Source organism: Amblyraja radiata, chromosome 13 (genome assembly GCF_010909765.2).
Source record: "Amblyraja radiata isolate CabotCenter1 chromosome 13, sAmbRad1.1.pri, whole genome shotgun sequence".
NCBI classification, from domain to species: Eukaryota; Metazoa; Chordata; class Chondrichthyes; order Rajiformes; family Rajidae; genus Amblyraja; species Amblyraja radiata.
The window spans coordinates 56,267,987-56,293,286 of NC_045968.1; the positions used below are offsets into that span (position 1 = coordinate 56,267,987).

General features: G+C 46.2%; 1 protein-coding gene across 2 annotated transcripts in view; it reads right to left on the reverse strand.

The window, feature by feature from the left end:
- Window positions 1-25,300, reverse strand: part of ccdc39 (coiled-coil domain containing 39) — a 167,215-nt gene that overhangs the window by 40,778 nt on the left and 101,137 nt on the right. For both annotated transcript variants that reach the window (XM_033032154.1, XM_033032153.1), the window contains exon 13: window positions 6,661-6,869. In XM_033032154.1, coding sequence (XP_032888045.1) covers window positions 6,661-6,869 — 209 coding nt within the window. The remainder of the gene's footprint in view (window positions 1-6,660; window positions 6,870-25,300) is intronic.

Sequence of the window (25,300 nt, forward strand, 5' to 3'; positions counted from 1 at the left end):
CTATTCTATTCTATCATTTAAAAATAAATTGGATAGGCATATGGATGAGAAGGGAATGGAGGGTTATGGTATGAGTGCAGGCAGGTGGGACTAAGGGAAAATAATTGTTCGGCACGGACTTGTAGGGCCGAGATGGCCTGTTTCCGTGCTGTAATTGTTATATGGTTATATGGTTAATACTCTGTGTAGTTTAACCAGTGTTCTGTAAAGTCGCAACATAACCTGCCAATTATTACATTCTATTTCCCACCTATGAAGGCAAGCATTCAATATTCCTTTTTCACCACCTTATCTACCTTTGTTGACACTTTCAAGGACCTATTTAATCTGCCAATGCTATGCTCAACTCTCCATCTTATATACGTATATCCTGCTGCACAACATTCCTCTCTATCCATATTACCCCCATTTTTTATGTCACCTGCAAACTTACTAACCATTTCTCCTATATTCATATGCGAGTTGTTAATATACAACAAAACAAGAATGATCTGTGGTACACCTCTGACTTCAGAAAGCTTCCCCCAACTTTAGGCTTCTATCAGCAAGCCAAAGTTGAATATAATTAGCTAACTCACCTCAGATCTCGCACATTAAACCTCTGGACCAACCTATTATGCAGGACTGTGTCAGTCCACATAGATATTGTCTACCTCCCAGACTTCACCAATCTTCTCATTTACCTCCTTAAAAAACTCTATCAAATTAGTGAAGCAGATTTCCCCTGCACAAATCCATATTATCCCTGATCAGGCGCTTCCAAAATGTACATAAATCATATCACTCAGTATTTTCTCAAATAAACTCCCTCTCACCAACCTGGAATTACCTGCATTATCGCTGCTACACTTTTCAAATAATAGAACAACACTACCTTGTGTTCCTTCCTACACTCCATGTGTAGGAAGGAACTGCAGATGCTGGTTTGCACCAAAGATAGACACAAAATGCTGGAGTAACTCAGCGGGACAGGCAGCATCTCTGGAGAAATGTACGAGATGTGGTTTTGGCGGAAGTCCTTCTTCAGGCTGAGAGTCGGGGGGAGGAAACTAGGGGTATGAAAAGGTTCAGAACAAATCAGAGCCAGCACCAACCAAGCAAAGGAGGAGCCCACAATGGTCCATTGTTGGCTGCGGGAGGTGTTAACGAAGGGATATATGGATATGAACAGTGGAACTGGCAGGACAACTAGAGTGGGGGAGGGGCCAAGAGAGGGAATGCAGTGGTTGCTTGAAATTAGAGGTCAGTATTCATACCGCTGGGATGTAAGCTGTCCAAGCAAAATATGTGGTGTTGTTCCTCCAATATGCGTGTGGCCTCACTCTGACAGTGGAGGAGGCCCAGGACAAAACGGAATGGGAAAGGGAGTTAAAATGTTTAGAAACTGGGAGATCGCTTAGACCAAGACGGACTGAGCAAAGAAGTTTAGCGAAATGATCAGCCAGTCTGCGCTTGGTCTAGCCGATATATGGGAACCCACACCGAGATCAACGGATGCAGTAGATGGGGTTGGAGGAGGTGCAAGTGAACTTCTGCCTCACCTGAAAGGACTGTTGGGGGTCCCTGGATGTAGTAGAGGGAGGAGGTCATATGCGACAGCTGATGGGGTGAAAAGTAAGGACTAGGGGTCTCTGTCCCTGTTGCGATTGGGAGGGAGGGGGAGCAAGAGTGGAGCTAGGGGATCACGAAGAGACACTTGTGCGGGCCTCTATGATGGGAGAGGGTAACTCCCATTCCCGAAAGAATGAGGACATCTTGGATGTCCCGGTATGGAACTCCTCATCTTGGGCACAGAAGCGGTGGTGACTGAGGAATTGGGAATAGGGGATAGAGACTTTGCAGGAGGCAGGGTGGGAAGAAGTGTAGTCTAGAATAGACTTTAGTCGATAGTCTATTTCCTGGGATGGAGATGGTGAAATAAAGAAAGGGGAGGGAGGTGTCAGAGATGGTCCAAGTGAATTTGGGTGCAACATGAAAATTGGTGGTGAAGTTAATGAAGTCCATGAGTTCTACATGGGTGCAGGTGGGTTTAAACTCCAACATTGTCAATAAACATGCCAACAAGGTCTGGTGAGCTGACCTCTACCAGACTGATGCCAGGCACCAACTCTCAGACACCTCCTCCTACTAATAATAATAATAATAATTTGTTTATAGGGACAGTGCATATTAATGAACATTTGCATGTAAATATGTGAGATTGTAGCCAATCAGTAGCTAATTTCCGTCTCTAGTCCCAGGCAAAGGTAGGTGAAGTGTCTTGCCCAAGGACACAACGACAGTACACACTCCAAGCAGGATTCGAACCGGCCACCTTCAGGTTGCCAGCCGAACACTTAGCCCATTGTGCCATCTGTCGTCCTAGATGGTGATACTTACACCTGGATCATGACCCCACAGATGAGCACCTGGCCATTATTTCATAGACCATCTCTGATTTGATCACTTCAAACTGTCTGCCCTCCACAACCTCCAATCTTATTGTTCCCCAGCCCCGCACGGCTTGGTTTTACCTTCTCCTAAAATCCATAAACAGAACTGTGTAGGGAGGAACTGCAGATGCTGGTTTATATCGAAGATAGACACAAAATGCTGGAGTAACTCAGCGGGCCAGGCAGCATGTCAGGATAGAAGGAATGGGTGACGTATCGGGTCAAGACCCTTCTTCAGAAGTCTGAAGAAGAGTCTTGTCCCGAAACGTCACCCATTCCCTCTCTCCAGAAATGCTGCCTGTCCTGCTGAGCCACTCAACCATTTTGTGTCCATCTTTGGTTTAAACCAACATCGGCAATTCCTTCCTACACATTATCACTGCAACAAATTGTTTGGAAGTTTTACATCGAAGATAGACACAAAATGCTGGAGCAACTCAGTTGAATTTAACAACAGAACTGCCCTGGCAGACCCATTGTTTCTGCATGCTCCTGCCCCACTGAAATCATTTCCACGTACCTCGTCTCCATCCTATCCCCTCCTGCTCCAATCCCTCCCGACCTATGTCCAAGACACCTCACATGCCCCTTGTCTCTTTAATGACTTACGTTTTCCAGGTCCCTATTATTCCTTTATCTTTACTACAGACGTTACTCAGGAGGCTGTGGAGGGTAATTAGCCGGAAATGATAAAATCAGAAATGGTCTGTGAGATAATGGCCTGGTGCTTAATTGTGGGATCATACTCCAGGGGTAAGTAGGAGGAGGTGTCCCAAGGCATCTAACACCTCATCCTTCTTAATACTGATTTAATCCAGATTATCTACTTTTTATCTAATATGTCCTTTTACTTGGTGAATACAGAGAAGAACAGAGATACAAGGAACTGCAGATACTGTAATCTTTAACAAAATGCAAAGTGCTGAAGGAACTCAGTAGGTCAGGCAGCATCTGTGGAGGTGATGAATAGGTGACATTTCAGCTCGGGACCTTTCTTCAGATAAATAAGAATTAATTTAGGACCTTTTCACATCACCTGGCTCAGGGCTGTCAACATTGGGTGAGAGTTGGGAGTGAGAAATTGCGAGAGACCAAGCCCGAGGGAGCATAGCGACCGGGGGGGGGGGGGGGGGGGGGGGGAGGAGGGGGGTGGATGGGAGGAGGGGGGTGGGTGGGAGGAGGGGGGTGGGTGGGAGGGGGGTGTCCCCCTCCCATTGGAATTGTGCAATATGGTGCATACTGCAGCGAGTCTTTTAACTTACACTTGAATACAATATATATGTTTTAAATTGGATTGGAGCGTTTTTGAAAGGGGGGAGGCTGTGCGATTACTGTTCACTGGCCTTGGGGATACCCGGTGAGGGAGTGGAGCAACTGAGTGGGGAGAGGGTGTGGAAGAAGGGGGTCCCCCCTCCCAGGCAAGGAACTTTTTGAAATTTGATGTATTCAAATCATGTTTTAGTGCACTGTAGAAGTATGATTTCAATGTTTTTTGTATGAAGTATTTTTAAGAGGTAACTTTTTAAGGGGTAACTTTATCCACACAAAGGGTGATGGGTGTATGGAACAAGCTGCCAGAGGAGGTAGTTGAGGCAGGGACCATCCCAACATTTAAGAAAAAGTTAGACTGATACATGGATAGGACAGGTTTGGAGGTATGGACCAAAAGCAGGTGGCGTAGCTGGGGCATGTTGGCGGGTGTGGGCAAGTTGCACCGAAGGGCCTGTTTTCACACTGTATCACTCTATGACTACATTATACCTCCACCATACATGAATGCTTCAAAATCAAGTGATCGAGTTTTATTGCCATATACTCAAGCATAGAAACATAGAAAATAGGTGCAGGAATAGGCCATCGGCCCTTCGAGCCAGCACTGCCATTCAATATGATCATGGCTATTCATCTAAAATCAGTACCTCTTTCCTGTTTTTACCCCATTTCCCGTGATGTCGTTAGCCCCAAGAACTCAATGTAACTCTCTCTTGAAAACATCCATTGAATTGGCCTGCACTGCCTTCTGTGGCAGAGAATTCCACAGATTCACAACTCTCTGCGTGAAGAAAGTTTGTTATCATCTCAGTCCTAACTGGCCTCCCCTTTATTCTTAAACTGTGACCCATGGTTCTGAACGCCCCCAACATTGGGAACATTTTTCCTGCAGTTACAGTAAGTGAAAATCTAGCAGACAAGCAGGATGCTTTCACCACCCACCCCCATTTGGTCCACTTTCTTCCACCGTATCTACCCAGTGCTTGGTACTTACTTCCAGCAGCCACTGGTTGTCCTCCAGAATGCACCGAGCCGCAGCCTGGTCCATGCCGGTCACCTGGGCGAATTCGGCACAGAGACTCTCACGGCAGCGGCGCAACGCTTTGACGCCTCCGACAGCCCAGGACTCTTGCACTGAGGCTGCTCCATGGCCGGAGCTGTAGTGAGCGACTCGCCAGCCCAGCAAACACTCTCCAGCCCCGCTCCCCATCCGCATCTGTTCCCGCCGCTGCTTCTGCTTCCAACACCCGCGGCCCATGCAGTTGATATGAGTTTTGAAATTTTCGTTGATCACAGAATTTCTCACAACAGAGCGAGAGAAATTTGTGATCAGCGTGAGAATTTGGTGAAATGCGTGATTTTCACGCTCAATGCATGGGAGTTGGCAGCCCTGCCTCGCTATCCCCCTCTCCCTCTCCCCTCCTCTCTCTCTCCCCCTCTCTCTCTCCTTTCTCTCTCCCCTCTCTCTCCACCTCTCTTTCTCTCCCCTCTCTCTCTCCCTCCCACCTCACTCTCATCCCTCTCTCTCTCCCCTCTCTCTCCCCCTCTCTTCCGCTCTCTCTCATCTCAACCCCCCTCTCTCTCCCCCTCTCTCTCCCCCGCCCCCTCTCTCTCTCCCCTCCCCTCTCTCTCTCCTCTCCCCTGTCTCACCCCTCTCACTCTCTCCCCTTCCCTCTCTCTTCTCTCTCCCCCTCTCTCTCTCCCCCTCTCTCCCCCTGTCTCTCTCTTCCCCTCTCTCCCCCCTCTCTCTCCCCCCTCTCTCTCCCTTCCCCTCTCTCTCCTCTCTCTCGTCCCCTCCTCTCTCTCCCCCCCTCTCCCCTCTATTTCCCCTAACTCTCTCTCTCTCCCCCCTCTCTCCTCTCTTCCCCTCTCTCTCCACTCTCTCTCCCCTCTCTCTCCCTCTCTCTCTTCCCCTCTCTCCCTCCCACCTCACTCTCCCCCTCTCTCGTCCTCTCTCTCTCTCCCCCCTCCCTTCTCTCACCCCTCTCTTCCCCTAACTCTCTCCCCCCTCTCTTTCCCCTAACTCTCTCTCCCCCACTCTCTCTCTCTCTTTCTCCCTCCCTCTCTATCTCTCTCTATCTCCCCCTCTCTACACACTCTCCCCTCTCTCTCTGTCTCTCCTCTCACTCATCTCTCTCTCCTCTCTCCCCCATTTCTCCCTCCCACCTCGCTCTCCCCCTGGCTCTCTCTCCCCTCTCTCTTTCTCCTCTGTCTCTATCTCCTCTTTCTCTTTGCCCCCCATCTCTCTCTCTTTCCCCCTCTCTCCCTCTCTCTTTTACCACCCCTCTCTCTTCCCCCTCTCTCCCATTCTCTCCTACCCTCTCCACCCCCTCTCTCTTCCCTCTCACCCCTCTCTCTCTTCCCTTTCTCTCTCCCCCCCTCACCTCTCCCTCCCCCCCCTCTCCCTCTTCTCTCTCTCCATTCACGCCCCCTCTGTCTCTCCCCTCTCTCTCCTCTCACCCCCATCTCTCTCCCCCCACTGTCTCCCTGTCTCCGTCCCCCCTCTCTCTCTCTCCACCTCCCTTTGAGATTCTGTCCCTTCGGCACAGAGACTCTCGCAGCAGCGGCGCTTACGACGGCTCTGCGGCCCGGGACACTCGCACTGTCCGGAGTGCTCCATGGCCGGAGCTGCAGCGTCAGCCCCGCAAACACTCGACAGCGCCGCAAACACTCGCAGCCCGGCTCCCCGCATCTGTTCCCGCTGCTGGTTCATCCCTCCCTCAGCCCCGGCTCTCCAACACCCGCGGACCATGCAGTTTATCCGAGTTTTGAAATTTCCGTTGATCACAAAATTTCTCACCACTGAGCGTGAGAAATTTCTGATCAGCGTGAGGGCATGAGAGTTTGCTTGAGGGCGTGAGTCTCACGCTCAAAGCGTGAGAGTTGGCAGTCCTGCCTAGCTCCACACATAGATCAGCCTTTGAAAGCATGTCAGTCACTTTAAGAATTTACGTACCTAATACCTTGGTGTTCCTGCTCTATGTGCTTGATCTGCATTTGTAGTATATCCATATGAATTTTGATTTCTTCAGTTCTTTCTTTCATTGCTGTCTCAAGCTGCAACTTTCTTTTCTCCAAAGACAACACATCATCAGCTTTGCTGTGGAGCATGTCCCGTAGGCGCTTAACTTCTAATTTTAGGAGGTTATCTTCAATCATGAAATCCTAAAAGATGAGCACAAAGGTCACCACAATCCTTCACAATTAATTAATTAATAATTAATTTAAAATAATTATGCACAAATCCATAAATGAATACCAATACAATGATTCAGTATAACGCAATGTATTTGTTCTCCCTCAGTATGAAATACAACTATTAGCAATTATCTAATTTTCACCAATTACACAAAACCAATAATTTACATAAGATGACATCAAAGCATATGATTTAGGTGGAATGAAGGGTTGGGTAAATAAGGAAGAGGCTACAGGTAAGTAGTCTATTATATACAATGTACAACTCTCAACATGACATTAATACAGTAATAGGTGAAACTAGGTGGGAAATTGGTTGGGGACGGAGATGGCGAAAGGCAGTACAAATATACTAACTGCATTATCATCCTTTGCTAGCTTATGAAATGTTTGCTCAATTATTTGGATAGTTTTAGTTAAACATATTTGTGGTATGGATGCTCAAAAAGCATTATGGTGTGTATGGAAAAGTTTATTTGCCAGTTGCCATCTTAAAATTTTCTAGCATTCATCTATTTATCTATTCATCTATTGGGGAAGAGAATTCCAGGGCTTTTTTATTACCTTATGAAGTAGTGTTTCCTGATTTGCATCCTTAATGCCCCAGCTCTTATTTAAAGATTGCATGTACTCTTTCCCGAATTTTCCCACTAGCAGCAATAGTTATTTGATCTATAATATTTATTCCCTTTTAACATTTAAACAATCACTCCATCACTTTTTTCTATATTCAAAAGAATACAACTCCATTTTAAGCAACGTCATAATTTTAACCATATTAAAAGTAGGAGCAATTCTGGTGAATTTGCATTAGATTGCTTCACGACCAAAATAGTCTTCTTAAGGTGTGATGCTTAAGTTTATACACCATGCTGTAAACAATGGTTTTATGCAACTGAAGCACAATGTCATGTATTTTTCTGCCGAGGGGACCAGTTTACAATCCATTTTTAAACTACAAGTTTAAAATCTACTAATTTAGTTACCGTCTATATTGCCATTGATTCAGAAATGCAAAATAGTTGTAGCCAGAAAAATGAATTTCTAGATTGCATTTGGGGTAATCTTCTGAAATAATTTGGTATAAATATCTGTTACTGGATCTCCCAATGCAAAATTTGACATCCAATTCTACAAGAATTAAGACCAATCCAACCCGGACAATTTACCGTCAAATTAGTATATTCTCGGTCATCAGCAAAGCAATGGAAGGAATAATCAATGGTATTATCAAGTGGCACTTGCTTAGCATTAACCTACTCACAGAAGCTAAGTTTGAGTTCAGCCAAAATCATTCAGTTCCTAATCCGAGTTCCTCCAGCACTTTGTGCTTTCCTCAAAACCTCGATAATATCCAGGGCTGCACTGGTGTGTGGCAAGTAACATTGTGCCACGCAAGTGCCAGGAAATGACAATATCCTTCAAACAAGAGAAAGTCCAGCTATCACTTCCTGATATTCAATGCCATTTGAATCCTCCACTATCAATATCCTAGGCGGGTTACCATTGACCAAAACCTGAACTGGAGTAAACATGTACACAACCTGGCTTTAAGAGCAAGTCAGAGGACAAGAAACCTGCGGTGAGTAACTCAACTCCTAACTTCTGAAAGCCTGTCCACCATCGACATGGGTAGAGCTGCGAAACACTAAGGGGCAGAAAACGCTAGTGGGAGTTGTGTACAGGCCACCTAACAGTAGTAGTGGAGTTGGGGATGGCATCAAACAGGAAATTAGAAATGCGTGCAACAAAGGTAAAACAGTTATAATGGGTGACTTCAATCTACATATAGATTGGGTGAATCAAATTGGCAGGGGTGCTGAGGAAGAGGATTTCTTGGAATGTATGCAGGATAGTTTTCTAAACCAACATGTAGAGGAACCAACGAGAGAGCAGGCTATTCTAGACTGGGTATTGAGTAATGAGGAAGGGTTAGTTAGCAGTCTTGTTGTGCATGGCCCCTTGGGCAAGAATGACCATAATATGGTTGAGTTCTTCATTAGGATGGAGAGTGACATTGTTAATTCAGAAACAAGGGTCCTGAACTTAAAGAAAGGTGACTTTGAGGGTATGAGACGTGAATTGGCCAAGATAGACTGGCAAATGATTCTTAAAAGGGTTGATGGTGGATATGCAATGGAAGGCATTTAAAAACTGCATGAATGAACTACAACAATTGTTCATTCCAGTTTGGCAAAAGAATAAATCAGGGAAGGTAGTGCATCCATGGATAACAAGGGAAACCAGGGATAGTATCAAAACAAAAGATGAAGCGTACAAATTAGCCAGAAAAAGCAGCCTACCAGAGGACTGGGAGAAATTCAGAGTCCAGCAGAGGAGGACAAAAGGCTTAATTAGGAAAAGGAAAATAGATTATGAAAGAAAACTGGCAGGGAACATAAAAACTGACTGCAAAAGTTTTTATAGATATGTGAAGAGGAAAAGATTAGTTAAAACAAATGTAGGTCCCTTGCAGTCAGAAACAGGCGAATTGATCATGGGGAACAAGGATAAGGCAGACCAATTGAATAACTACTTTGGTTCTGTCTTCACTAAGGAAGACATAAATAATCTGCCGGAAAGAGCAAGGGACCGGGGGTTAAATGAGATGGAGGAACTGAGTGAAATCCAGGTTAGCCGGGAAGTGGTGTTAGGTAAATTGAATGGATTAAAGGCCGATAAATCCCCAGGGCCAGATAAATTGCATCCAGAGTACTTAAGGAAGTAGCCGCAGAAATAGTGGATACATTAGTGATAATTTTTCAAAACACTTTAGATTCTGGAGTAGTTCCTGAGGACTGGAGGGTAGCTAATGTAACCCCACGTTTTAAAAAGGGAGGGAGAGAGAAAACGGGGAATTACAGACCACATAGTCTAACGACGGTGGTGGGGAAAATTCTGGAGTCAGTTATTAAAGATGGGATAGCAGCACATTTGGAAATTGGTGAATTCATTGGACAAAGTCAGCATGGATTTATGAAAGGTAAATCATGTCTGACAAATCTTATATAATTTTTTGAGGATGTAACTAGTAGAGTGGATAAGAGAGAACCAGTGGATGTGTTATATCTGGACTTTCAGAAGGCTTTCGACAAGGTCCCACATAAGAGATTAGTATGCAAACTTAAAGCACACGGTATTGGGGGCTCAGTATTGATGTGGATAGAGAACTGGCTGGCAGACAGGAAGCAAAGAGTAGGAGTAAACGGGTCCTTTTCAGAATGGCAGGCAGTGACTAGTGGGGTACCGCAAGGCTCAGTGCTGGGACCCCAGCTATTTACAATATATATTAATGATCTGGATGAGGGAATTGAATGCAACATCTCCAAGTTTGCGGATGACACGAAGCTGGGGGGCAGTGTTAGCTGTGAGGAGGATGCTAGGAGGCTGCAAGGTGACCTGGATAGGTTGGGTGAGTGGGCAAATGCATGGCAGATGCAGTATAATGTGGATAAATGTGAGGTTATCCACTTTGGTGGCAAAAAAAGGAAAGTAGACTATTATCTAAACGGTGGCCGATTAGGAAAAGGGGAGATGCAACAAGACCTGGGTGTCATGGTACACCAGTCATTGAAAGTAGGCATGCAGATGCAGCAGGCAGTGAAGAAAGCAAATGGTATGTTAGCATTCATAGCAAAATGATTTGAGTATAAGAGCAGGGAGGTTCTACTGCAGTTGTACAGGGTCTTGGTGAGACGACACCTGGAGTATTGCGTACAGTTTTGGTCTCCTAATCTGAGGAAAGACATTCTTGCCATAGAGGGAGTACAGAGAAGGTTCACCAGACTGATTCCTGGATGGCAGGACTTTCATATGAAGAAAGATTGGATAGACTCGGCTTGTACACGCTAGAATTTAGAAGATTGAGGGGGGATCTTATAGAAACTTACAAAATTCTTAAGGGGTTGGACAGGCTAGATGCAGGAAGTTAAATTCCCGATGTTGGGGAAGTCCAGACCTAGGGTTTACAGTTTAAGGATAAGAGGGAAGTCTTTTAGGACCGAGATGATAAAATCATTTTTTACACAGAGAGTGGTGAATCTGTGGAATTCTCTGCCACAGAAGGTAGTTGAGGCCAGTTCATTGGCTATATTTAAGAGGGAGTTAGATGTGGCCCTTGTGGCTAAAGGGATCAGGGGGTATGGAGAGAAGGCAGGGATGGGATACTGAGTTGGATGATCAGGCATGATCATATCGAATGGCGGTGCAGGCTCGAAGGGCCGAATGGCCTACTCCTGCACCTATTTTCTATGTTTCTAACTACATAGCTCAAGTCAGTAGTGCGATTAAATAATTACCTTGGAATGAGTGCAGCTTCAACAACGTTAAAACAGCTTGACACAACACATGACCAAGCAGCCCTTGATATGCACCGCATCCATAACCATTCATTCACTCCACCACCAACATACTGCAGCAGAAATTTGTACTATCCATAGGATGTACTTCAGCAACTCACCATGACTCCCTAAAGAGCAGCTTCCAAACCCATGGCTCCTAGAAGGACAAGGGCAGCAAAAGCATGAAACACCACCATTTGGAGGTTCCCTTCTGATTTGGATTCTGGAATTCCTCCCCTAACAGCAATGTCGATAACATTTATACCATTGGGTTTAAGTGCTACCTAAGTGGAATATGAGGTGCTGTACCTCCAGTTTGCAGGTGGCATTACACCATGGCCATGGCGGAGGCCAAAGACAAAAAGATCATTGTGGGCATGCAAAGAATGTTTAGCAACTGGAAAATCCATTAGGTCTTGATGGACTGGTCGCCGAGTCTACGTTTGATCTTGTCGATGTACTGGAGACCATATTGGGAACACTGTATGCAGTAGGTGAGGTTAGAGGTGGTGCATGTGAACCAATTGCCTTCTTCACCACACTGTCCACTCGACCTGTCACTTTTATGGAAACCATGCACCTCTGCTCCCAGCTCTCTCTGTTCTACAACGCTCCAGGTCTTTACTACTTAAGGGGCTGTCCCACTGCGGCGACCTAATCTGCGAGTTTAGAAGAGTTTGCCCTTGACTCAAACTCACAGCATGGTCTACACGTGGTCCTAGGAGATCCTATGAGGTCACTGGAACTCTCCTTCATGCTTGAGGGAAGTTCCCGCATACTCGCGGCCTCAACTAGGTCGCAGAACATTTTTCAGCATGCTGAAAATTTTTCCGCGAGTAAAAATAGATGGGCATGGTTCTTTTTAACTCGCAGTGGAGTGGGGTCGCTATTTAGTTACAGGCAGTCGAGGGCAGCCGTAGGCAATCTCGTTCGCTGACCGGGCATTTTAATTGGCTCATTGGAGTCTTCAGGACCCAGGAAAACCGACCGGTAGGTTAAATGCCCGCTAAACTTTATTATACGTTGTCTCTTCTTAAAAGTGTCTCCACTCCTTCTTCCCCCCTTCTCTCCCCCCCCCCCCCCCCCCCCCCCCCCCCCCCCCCCGCGCTCTCTAAAGGACTTACCATACACTGCGCAGGGTCTTTTACCTTCCTCTTCATCGCGGGTGTGAATTTCAGACAGCACACCCCCACTTTCCCTAGCCCCCGCCTTTGCGATGTGTTTGTGTGTGTGTGTGTGTGTCCGCGCGGTCGGTCGATCCAGCTCGCGGTTTCATCGCTGAAGGCCGAACTTGCTCGAGGTTTTCCAGGCGAGTGCCCTCGAGCTTGAAGGTTGAAGACACTCTTCTGAACTGCGGATTAGGTCGCCGCAGTGAAACAGCCCCTTAACTGTCTAAGTCCTGCCTTGTTTGACATACCAAAGTATAACACCTTACAGATGCATGGGAATGCCACTAAAAGAACCCCTTGTCCTATCCATTTCAGTCAGCCTAGCAAAGAACATTTAAATTGCAATTTAGGGGATCCGCTGGGGGCGACATGTTGGAGCAGTCGCACTTTCCCACGCTCCCGACCTGTTCACCAACTTTTATTATAGCTCAGCCTAAGTTTTATAACTACCCATAAATATTTAAACACCATTGACAGCACCTCTCCACGCCGTAAAGATGCCAGGCAGAGGAAAGAAAGAGCAAAAGACGGAAGACCTGACGACCAGCACCGGCATGGCCACGCTAGCAGCCATGTTAACAGAGCACAAGGTATCGCTACTGGCAGAATTCAACGCAGCGTTCACCAAACTGGAAACGAAGCTGGACAATATCCAGACCACTATTTTAGATCACCAACACCGTCTTTCGTCATTAGAGTCTTTTGCCGATACCACCAGCCAAGACATACGAGCTATAGCGACAATGCTAACTACGGTGACCGAAGAGAACGCCAAGCTAAAGTCTAAGCTTATCGGCCTGGAAGGCAGGAGTCGCCGAAATAACATAAGGATAGTCGGCCTCCCCGAGAACATCGAAGGCCCCCAAACAACAGCTTTTTTCTCTCAACTCCTGCTCGAGACTCTTGGCGAACACACACAGGAATCAGCCCCGGAGCTAGACCGAGCCCACCGTACGCTAACAGCCAAGCCAAGCCCTGGTGAGAAACCCAGAGCAGTTGTGATCTGCTTCCATAGATACCAGGCCCGCGAGTTGGTGGTGCGTGAGGCTCGGAGGCAGAGGGGTAAGCTGAAGTACAAGGATATCCCGATCCACATTTTCAAAGACTACTGTCCCGAGATAGTTGAACAACGCTCCGTGTACCGAGACGTTATGAAGGAGCTGTACAACCTGGGTCTCAAACCCTCCCTTCATTATCCAGCCAAGCTGTTCATCATGGCCGGGGAAGGAAAGAGGCGACGACTAACATCTCCCGAGGACGCTCAGGATTTCATCTCATCTTACCGTCGACGCAGACCGGGACCCACAGACGAATGACTTCGCTCGGTACGTCTATATCCGAGTGGCACAGGGGTCCGGTTAATCTACGGTTACACTATGGACTAACTTTAGCTTGATTGCTCTTAGCAACTAGCCATTGCTAGCGCTCGGCCTTGCTGATTATACTAGACCCCTGTCTTATAACCATATAACCATATAACAATTACAGCACGGAAACAGGCCATCTCGACCCTTCTAGTCCGTGCCGAACACGTATTCTCCCCTAGTCCCATATACCTGCGCTCAGACCATAACCCTCCATTCCTTTCCCGTCCATATAACTATCCAATTTATTTTTAAATGATAAAAACGAACCTGCCTCCACCACCTTCACTGGAAGCTCATTCCACACAGCCACCACTCTCTGAGTAAAGAAATGTATAAGGCTGGTAAGAATTCACCACGATTCGTGACTAACTTATACCAACTTTTCCTTATAATGTTTATGTGTAATCATACTTGAAAGGTTCTTCACCTGCACATGCTATAAAATTGGGCTTAAGGGACCCACTTTGTGGTTCGTGATCTGGTCTCTGCCTTCTTGTTTTTAGCAGCTGGCTACTAACGCTGCCAGCATTCGGCTAGTTTGTTTACACTAGTCTTCCTAGCGGACTGTCTGGGGCTGATAAGAGCTCATTACAGCCAAGGCTGTGTTATACCAATCTGCTCCTACAGTGTTTTTGTTTAACAATACTTAATTGATGTTCTTTTGCCCTGCGCTTTAATCCAAGAGCCCAGTTTGCAACTTGCTAACTTCTCTAACGCTAACTCTTTCTTTATACCTTGTCGACTTTAAGATATACTATGTAATACCAAAGGAAGCTATTCTTGCTCCACTTATACGTTGGCTTGCTTATTCAGTATCACCATTCTGTTAATTTGCTTTGTCTTATTATTACTATCATCATTACTATCATTACATTAGTGTTAGCAATGACATTGGCAGTGCAACTACTATGGCTATTATTTCAACTTTGTATTTATTTATTTATGTTTATTTTACTTTATTTCTACTTTCTATTTTTCAAATTATTATTATCATTGTTATTTTTATTATTACTATACTTATTTCGTTTTATGTTACTTTACTGACATTGAGCGATTTTGTTGCTTTGGGAGGTGGAAATATTGGGAGTTAAGATCGGATATCTCCATGCGGATGCAAGGACAACGCACCTTGGTGCAATGGGCACTCAAGGTTCAGTTGGGACATCTCAGGTCCGGGGACTCAGGTTTGAAAGATGGTTAAGTGATATGTGTCCCACTTGTTTGTTGTGTGTGTACGTGTGTATGTATCTTTTTTTTTTTAAATTACTCCTTCCCCCCCCCCCCCCCCATCCCCACTCTCGGCAGCTGGCTTCGATGCGCTCTTCCGTTTCGACTTGCAGTACTACAGCGCTCTGCCCACTCGCTTGGATATAGCTAAGTATGGCCAACACAAACTACACTCTTAGATTTGTCTCGTGGAACGTGAGGGGGGTGGGAAGTCCTACCAAGACTGACAGGATCTTGGCCCACTTGCAACAGCTCAAAGGCGATATATTTTTTATTCAAGAGACCCACCTTCGCAACAGAGAGGTAACACGGCTTAAGAGAGGCTGGATTAGCCACTTATTTCACTTGAAATTTAATGATAGGGCTAGGGGTACTGCTATCCTGATTCGTAAGAACGTTATGTTCGAACCACAGAAAACTGTGGAGGACCCTGCTGGCCGCTTTGTCATGGTGTCTGGCAAACTGCAAGACACACCTGTCATATTGGCCAGCATTTACGGTCCCAACTGGGATGACAGCTCATTTGTAACCAAATTTTTTACATCTCTCCCAAATATTGAAAATCACCACGTCATTGTGGGTGGAGATTTTAATCTGGTCCAAGACCCTATACTGGACAGATCTTCGAACAAAGCCTCTACTTTAACTAAATCAGGTAAGACTCTGCATGCTTTTGCCAAACAACTTGGGCTCACAGTCCCATGGAGATTTACATTCCCCACGACTAAATTATTTTCATTTTTTTCCCACGTGCACCGTACCTATACCCGATACTTTTTTCTCTTAGATAACAGACTGCTCTCCAAAATCAAATCCAGCGAGTATCATAGCATCGTAATATCAGATCACGCTGCAACCTCCCTCGATCTCCACTTTCGTAAACGAACTAACCCCTTTAAACAGTGGAGGTTCAACTCCTCATTATTAGCAGAAGCTCACTACATGCAATTCTTGCACTCCCAAATCACCTTATATTTTGAGCTGAATGACTCGCCGGACATAGAAAGAGGTATACTGTGGGAAGCTTCAAAAGCCTATGTTAGGGGCCAACTTATCTCTTTTGTCTCCAACCTGAAATGAACCGAGATGTCCCAAACGGCAGACCTGTTACAAAAAATAAAGGACTTTGATGACAAATATGCATCTGAACCAGACCCTAACCTTTATAGAGAACGCCTTAGGTTACAAACAGACTTTGACCTCACGTCTACTAATAAAGCCAAGCTACGACTGCTTAAATCTAGGCAACACTTTTTTGAATCTGGGGATAAAGCTGGGAAGCTTTTGGCCCATCAGGCCAGAACCGAGGCGACTTCATGGCTAATTCCAGCCATTAGATCCAGCTTAGGGGAGATTCATACTGATCCTCTTAGAATTAATGAAGCATTTGCTAAATTCTAAGCTGAACTATACGCTTCCGATTGTCCTCCCACTGCAGGTGACATGCTCAGTAGTATGACGTTTCCCCGATTTGACGATGAAGCCACGAGAGACTTGGGTGGTCCCATAACTGTTGCTGAGGTCCAAGCAGCCATCACATCGCTGCAAAGCGGTAAGTCACCCGGCCCTGACGGCTTCACTGTAGAATATTACAAAGCTTTCTCTGCTCTCCTCGCACCAGTCCTGAGAGATATGTACAACGAGGCGTTTTTACATCGTCGCCTACCGCCCACCTTGTCGTGGGCTACTATCTCCCTAATTCTTAAAAAGGAGAAAGATCCCGTTTTGTAGTAGCTATAGACCAATTTCACTCCTGAATGTGGACCTCAAAATCCTCTCTAAAGCCCTTGCGCTCCGTCTTCAACGAGTGATGCCCTCCATTATCTCGTTAGATCAAACAGGGTTCATACCAGGCCGACAGTCTTCCCACAATACTAGGCGTCTCCTTAACATCATCCATTCACCGAGTAGTGAGACCCCGGAGATAGTGGTCTCCCTCGACGCCGAAAAAGCTTTCGACAGGGTCGAGTGGAGGTACCTATATGAGGCGATGGACAGGTTTGGCCTCGGTAACAGTTTTATTCTTTGGGTCAGTCTAGTATACTCGTCCCCGGTGGCCTCAGTACAAACAAACGGCACACTGTCGCCCCACTTCCCCCTTCAGGGAGGTACCAGACAGGGTTGCCCGTTATCACCACTCCTGTTTGCTGTCGCGATAGAACCCTTGGCGGTCTGGTTACGCTCAGAGAAGGGCTTTAAAGGTATTACACGGTTCGACACAACTCATAAAGTCACATTGTATGCGGATGACCTGCTCCTGTACATCTCGAACCCAGTCAGCTCTCTCCCTGTGATTACGAATATTTTAGAACGGTTTGGTGCGTACTCTGGTTATAAACTTAACTACCAAAAGAGTGAGCTATTACCGATTAACTCATTGGCTAAGCAGCTCCCTCACTCTTTAACCTCATTCAAATGGGCAGAGGACGGGTTTCGCTACCTCGGCGTTTTTATCACAACACCCTTATCTGATATGTTCCGCACAAACTTTCTGCCTCTGGTTGAGAAAGCTGAAAGAGATTTTGACCGCTGGTCAGTTTTACCGCTATCCCTCGTGGGCCGGATACATCTGGTCAAGATGGTCGTCCTACCCAAATTCCTGTATCTTTTCCAGCACGTCCCTATACTTATCACTAAATCTTTTTTTGATAAATTAGAAAGGACAATATCTAAATTTTTATGGGATAGCAAACCGGCTAGAATCCGAAAGGCGATACTGCAGTCTCCTAAGAGTGACGGCGGTTTGGCACTTCCTGACTGACTAACATTTAAGCAATGATTTACAATGATTCCCCGGTCTCCGGGGAGGAGGCAGCCGCTCCAGACTTTTCAAGCCGCCCGCGCTACCTACCTAATCTACGCTAAAAATCTTCCATTCGGAAATACGAAAAATTCTGAAATCCGAGAAGTGTCTGGTCCCAAGGCTTTCGGATAAAAGGTTGTGCACCTGTAGTATCAAAAACCTATACAAGGATGGCATCTTTTCGTCCTTTGCGGAGCTCTCGTCCAACTACAGCCTCCCAAACTCCCACCTTTTTCGTTTTTTCCAGATTAGGGATTTTGTGAAGAAGACATTCCCCCATTTCCCAAATCGCCCCCCTGAAACCCTGACCGATACCATCTTAGCTCTAGATCCCAACCAGAAGAAATGCATCTCTGTTTTGTATAACTTGTTAGGGTCGGTTATATTGAAACCTCATACCTCATTAAAAGCTGCGTGGGAGGGTGAGCTGAATACGAAACTAACAGACCAGCAATGGGACTCTGCCTTGGATTTGATCCATTCTTCCTCCATATGTGCCCGTCATGGCCTAATCCAATGCAAAGTCCTTCACAAAGTCCACTACACAAATGCAAGATTATCTAGAATTTACCCTGCTGTTAGGGACACCTGCAACAGATGTAATCAATCCCCTGCCAACCATAGCCATATGTTTTGGTCTTGCCCTAAGCTAGCAGCCTTTTGGAGGAGTGCTTTCGACTTGATAAGCAGAGCCTACGGCCAGACTAGTCCTCCAAACCCACTGTCAGCCATTTTCGGTACCCCTCCCAACACCAACCTCTCTGTTGCGGTGAAACGGGTCCTAGCTTTTACAACCTTGTTAGCCCGGAGACTGATCTTGCTAGAGGCTCACCTGTCCCCCGACACACGCCCGCTGGATTAAGGAGGTGCTTTACAATTTAAAGCTTGAAAAACTTAGGTTCTCTCTCAAAGGCTCTACCAAGACATTCCTAGATACATGGAACCCTTTCTTGGAACTTGTTAACTCTCTCAACTTGTACCCGGACTCGGAAGAGGACTGAGTGCTCTCCACCATTGTTCTGCTCTACTGCAGCTGCTCTCCCCTTAACCCCTCCCCGCCCCACACTTATTTATTTAATTACTTACTTATTTACTGTTATTAGTGACCCCCTTTTTTTTCTTCTTTCTTTCTTTTTCTTTAGTACTTTTTGTTTTGTTTATCTTACCATATTTGTGTGGATGTGTACATATGTGAGTGTTGTTTGTCCCCGTTTGGTTCCGACCTGATTCGGGTGGGTTGAAGGTGGGTAAGGGTAAGGGCTTTGAGAGTCGCTTACATACTGTTGCACAATTATGCCTTGACTGTCACTGTCTGTTATCATTGTATGTATGCAAATTGATGCGAAATTCAAATAAAAAGATTTAAATAATAAATTGCAATTTAGCTCATTAACAGTGTGATGTACAAGGCGCACTGAAGATGCTATCTCAAAAGGATATATTTGAGATACAACTGCACATTGTTAGTTGTCCTTTCTGATAATTTGCTTGATAATTCATTACATTTTTCAGTCTCCTAATAACATTTCGTTTGTGTATTTTTGCAACCACAACTTCCTTTCATCCATAGATGTGGTAATTTCAAAATTGCATATTATTAGTAAATTTATATTAGATAGGAATGTTGGTGCCACTAGTTCACATTGCTTATTTTATATTTTCTTTGCATGATGGTGGCTATACTCGCCCATAAAACTCTTCCATTGCAGTGCTGTGTAGATGTTTCCTCAAATTGCTGTGTATATCAACATGTGTTGTCAAAACAACCTTTTTCTTAGCATTTAGGCATTTTATCCAATAGATGCACAGCATCACCATCATTTTGGACAGTTTTAATGGTTAAGTGGCTCTTCAGGAGTCAAGAACCATTATTACTGGTGCATTGTGTTTGGCTTCAAATTATTTTGCATAAATGAAAGCTGCATATTTCCACAATTTAACCAAAGTTTCAATGATTTGGGCTAAATATATGCTACTCTAATGTCAGCAAAACATGTCAGGATTGGGTTTCTTTTTACTTTATTCTCAATGCCTGTAAATTTGAGTCAGATTGGCCTTAGGCAAATATAAGTTCTCTCAAATAGGGCGAGACCATGGAGGCAGAGGGAAAAAGTCATATAAGTTTTCCCAACAAGTAATGGTGTGTCAGTCGAGAGAAAATGATTAACTATGAATCGAGGGCATTTAGATAATAAGAATGCAAAACGACGGAATTTAAAAAACAGCCAAACACATAGCTGTAGGACAAGTCCAGTAGATCAGGCTCCGCTGATGGAGAGTTAAACAAAAAAGAGCTTGATGGATATTACATTGGTGATTTGCAGCAGAAATGGCTAATCCTGAAACTGTAAATAAGCAGCATTTTTCAAGCTTATGTATGGGCTTTGTATCAACACTGATGGAGCCCTCAGTCAGATAGATCAGAGCAGATGGAGAATTAAAGTGCATCTAAGAGAGAGCTCCGAGTCATTCCTTCGATCTGATTGCAAGTGAGCACAAAGTAAACAAACTGCTATTTTAAACTGGAAGGACTGTTATGGTCCTTCATAACCTCATTGCTTGGTGAGAGGTTATACCTCTCCTTCATAACCTCATTGCTTGGTGAGAGGTTATACCTCTCCTTCATAACCTCATTGCTTGGTGAGAGGTTATACCTCTCCTTCATAACCTCATTGCTTGGTGAGAGATTATACCTCTCCTTCATAACCTCATTGCTTGGTGAGAGATTATACCTCTCCTTCATAACCTCATTGCTTGGTGAGAGGTATACCTCTTCTTGTGCTCCATCTATAAATGAATAATATTTATTTGAATTCAGTTACAAAAAAGTTGATTGTGTTATTCATCTGAGCCAGTAACAATAGTTAATATTTTAGTTATTTAGTTATTTTTATTAAAAAATGCTTGAGAGAGCAGAGACATGGGCCTCGCATTGACCAGTACTTCTTACGAAGCAACCAGTCAAATCAGTCGAGTGAAGCACAGCGACAGGACTCAAACCAAAGTTCGCAGAGCATCAGCACCCATGTCACTGAAGAGGGTGATACAAGCACAGAAATGCCGGTGGAGGAGCCCACGCAACAACGACAAAGACCTCCATTGGAGGGAAAGATCAAAGGGCACAAACCTGGAGTGAAATGGCCCAAAGCTGTTGAAAAGAAAGAGTGGGAGACGGTCAACAGTGACCTTATACATATCTTGGAGCAACAAGCGGGCACAGCAGTGGAAAAGCTTGAAAGGATGGGCAACACAATCTACAGCTATGGAGAAGAACGGTTTGGGGTGAGTAAAGGGAGAGGTGGAAAGAAATTACCAACACCAATCAAGTCCAGGAGGCAGCAGGAGATCGAGAGGCTAATCAGAGAGAGGAGACAGTTGAAAAAGCAATGGAAAAAAGCAACTGAGGCAGAGAGAGAAGGTCTCATGCTACTCCAAGAGGACATCAAGAGCCGATTGGCAACCTTGCGAAAAGCAGAGAACTTGAGGAAACTTCGCAGGAAGAAAGAACATACAAGAACACGGTTCTACAAAGACCCTTTCAAGTTCATCAAAGACCTCTTCGCAAAGGAAAAAAGTGGAACTTTGAAAACATCAAAACGGGAATTGGAGGAACACCTGGAAAAGGCCCACCAAGACACGAAAAGGCATGAGCAGTTAGTCATCCCACATGACATCCCGCCTATTCACCCACCTGAATTCAACCTGGACACCAGCCCTCCAAGATGGAAAGAGGTAGAGAACACTGTCCGGCGAGCAAGAGCAGCATCAGCTCCGGGGCCAAATGGAGTACCATACAAGCTCTACAAGAACGCACCGGATGTGTTACGCTTTCTATGGAAGCTCATGAGGGTGGTGTGGAAGAAGCAAACAATACCTAAGGCGTGGCGAAGGGCCGGCGGCGTGCTAATACCTAAAGAAAAGGATGCGTCAGACATCAGCCAATTCCGGCCAATATGTCTCCTCAACGTCGAGGGAAAAATCTTTTTCAGCATTGTATCACAAAGGCTGTCCACCTATCTGGTAACAAACAAGTACATTGATACATCTGTACAGAAAGCAGGAATTCCAGGATTTTCGGGCTGCTTGGAGCATACAAGCATGATCTGGCACCAGATCCAAGCAGCTAAGAAGGAGAAGAGAGACCTACATGTGATCTTCCTCGATCTGGCCAATGCATTTGGTTCAGTTCCCCATGAACTCCTTTGGGAATCTTTTGCCTTTTTCCATGTACCAGAGCTCATCACCACACTGGTCAAGAGCTATTTCCAAGACCTGCAGCTGTGCTTCACAACAGCTGACTTCAGTACAACATGGCAGCGCTTGGAAGTAGGCATCATGGCAGGCTGCACAGTCTCACCCTTGGCCTTTACAATGGCCATGGAAGTCATCATCAGGGCCTCAAAATGGGTGGTGGGTGGTGAACGAACCAGGGCTGGGCTCCGTCTGCCACCCATCAGGGCATACATGGACGACATGACCACACTAACCACTACTGCAGCATGCACCAAGCGGCTACTTGGAAAGCTGCAGGAGAACATCAAGTGGGCCCGAATGAAGATCAAACCAAGTAAATCTCGAAGCATCTCCATAGTCAAGGGGGTGCTTAGAGACACAAGGTTCTGTATCGGTGACGACCCTATACCAACAGTGTCTGAACAGCCAGTTAAAAGCTTGGGCAGATGGTACAATGCAAGTCTCAAGGATAAAGAGCAGGTGGAACAACTAAGGCAAGAAATTGTCAATGGCCTGGAGAACATCAATCAGACCCTACTGCCTGGGAAACTGAAGCTCTGGTGCCTACAGTTTGGACTCCTTCCTCGGACAATGTGGCCACTGACCATTTATGAAGCCCCAATAACAACTGTGGAGAAGATGGAGCGAACCATAACTTCATACGCGAAGAAATGGCTCGGGGTCCCACGATGTCTAACTAACATTGGCCTATATGGCAAAGGGGTCCTGGAACTACCTCTCACTAGTCTAACAGAGGAATACAAGTGTTCTAAAGTAAGACTTCAGATGACACTGAGGGACTCTAGAGACAAGACCATCAGTGCTGTTGCGCCGCCCCTAGTAACTGGCCGGAAGTGGACGCCATCTGATGCAGTACAGCAAGCTTCATCAGCCCTGAGATACAAAGACATCGTGGGGCAAGTCCAGCAGGGAAGAGGAGGCTTTGGCCTTACGACAAGTAAACCAACTTGGCGAAAGGCCACAACATCAGAGCGGAGGACATTGGTGGTCGAGGAGGTGCGGCGACAAGAGGAGGCCGCAAGAAGTGCAAAGTCGGTCTCTCTTGCCAAACAGGGGCAATGGATGCAGTGGGAAGGTGTGGAGCGGAGGAAGATCAGCTGGAAAGAACTATGGGAAATGGAAGCAAGCAAGATCAGCTTCATCATCAGAGCGACTTATGACGTGCTTCCATCACCAAAGAACCTCCATCAGTGGTACGGCGAGGATCCAACCTGTGCCCTCTGCCCAACTCCAGCGACCCTCAAACACATCATGGTAGGCTGCAAGACCAGCCTCACGCAAGGGAGATACACGTGGCGGCATAATCAGGTACTAAAAAGCCTGGCATCAGCCCTTGAGAACAGGCGGTGTGCGACCAACTCCTTGCCTCCGAGAGCAAGCAACCCCCTCCCCCTAAGGGCAACAACCTTTGTCCGAGAAGGACAGAAAACATCTAAACATCCTTCCACCAGATCAGAAGAAGGAAACCTATGCAGGGCCCGCGACTGGAGGATGCTGGCGGACATCGGCCGACAACTAGTTTTTCCACCTGAAATTGCTTCCACCAACCTCAGGCCAGACTTGGTGTTCTGGTCCCCTTCACAGAAGACTGCTTACATCATAGAGCTCACAGTTCCATGGGAGAACTCTGTTGAGGAGGCCTATGAGCGTAAGAAGCTGCGTTACGCAGAGCTTGCAGCAGAGGCAACGCAGCGTGGCTGGAACACCAAAGTCTATCCAGTTGAAGTGGGATGCAGAGGATTTGTTGCGTCATCTACCATCAGACTGCTGAAGGAGCTTGGAATCCACGGTCAGGCTCTGCGGAAGACCATAAGATCACTCTCAGAGGCGGCTGAAAGAAGCAGCCGGTGGATTTGGCTCAAGCGGAAAGACCCATGCTGGGCCCCAAGTATTTCAGGGTGAATCTTTGGGACGGTTTGACACGGGACACGCGCTGAGGGCTGATCATCCTGCAGCGGGCCGCCCTTGTGGAGGGTGTATAGTGATAAAAGGCCGAAACACCCAGTGATGCAAGGGTACACTACTGATGATGTGTCCTGTGCCCAACTGTCCTGAAGGTTACCCAGGCCAAGATATACGTATCCACTCCCCCACCCCCCCCCCCCCCCCCCCCCGCCCCCCCCCCACAGATGTTGAGCGTCTACCACTCTCAACAATCAACGAATGTCGTGAAATGCTCCCCACCTATTGGCACAAGGGACTTCTTAACATCTAGTCCTGTGTATTTGATTCTGATAATCTGGACTCGTCCAGTGACTGCTGTGAAAGGGCAGCTGACAACATGGGAAAGTCCACGTGACAGCTTGGAGAGACAGCTGACAGGAGGGAACAGACCCCACTGGGGCCGTCATGGGCTAGCTACCCATGATAGCAGTCCCCAACGCTGTTTCAGTTAGTTGGAGACACCCGCTAAATGCTACTAAAAGTAAATTAAAGAGAATACCCCTAGAGCCTGCGAGAGCGGGGGCGGAAGATGGCTCACCGATTGATAACACGGTTACAGACCCAGGAACGGAAACGACTACGGACAAGGAGAGCATGGCACATGAGACATCCACAACAGCTGCGGGACACAAACTTCAGGTGTGCATTTGTGGTTGGGAGAAAATTACATCAGTGAAGGGCTTGAAGATCCACCAAGGGAGGAAAAATGCTTGATAGAGGAGAGACATGGGCCTCGCATTGACCAGTACTTCTTACGAAGCAACCAGTCAAATCAGTCGAGTGAAGCACAGCGACAGGACTCAAACCAAAGTTCGCAGAGCATCAGCACCCATGTCACTGAAGAGGGTGATACAAGCACAGAAATGCCGGTGGAGGAGCCCACGCAACAACGACAAAGACCTCCATTGGAGGGAAAGATCAAAGGGCACAAACCTGGAGTGAAATGGCCCAAAGCTGTTGAAAAGAAAGAGTGGGAGACGGTCAACAGTGACCTTATACATATCTTGGAGCAACAAGCGGGCACAGCAGTGGAAAAGCTTGAAAGGATGGGCAACACAATCTACAGCTATGGAGAAGAACGGTTTGGGGTGAGTAAAGGGAGAGGTGGAAAGAAATTACCAACATCAATCAAGTCCAGGAGGCAGCAGGAGATCGAGAGGCTAATCAGAGAGAGGAGACAGTTGAAAAAGCAATGGAAAAAAGCAACTGAGGCAGAGAGAGAAGGTCTCATGCTACTCCAAGAGGACATCAAGAGCCGATTGGCAACCTTGCGAAAAGCAGAGAACTTGAGGAA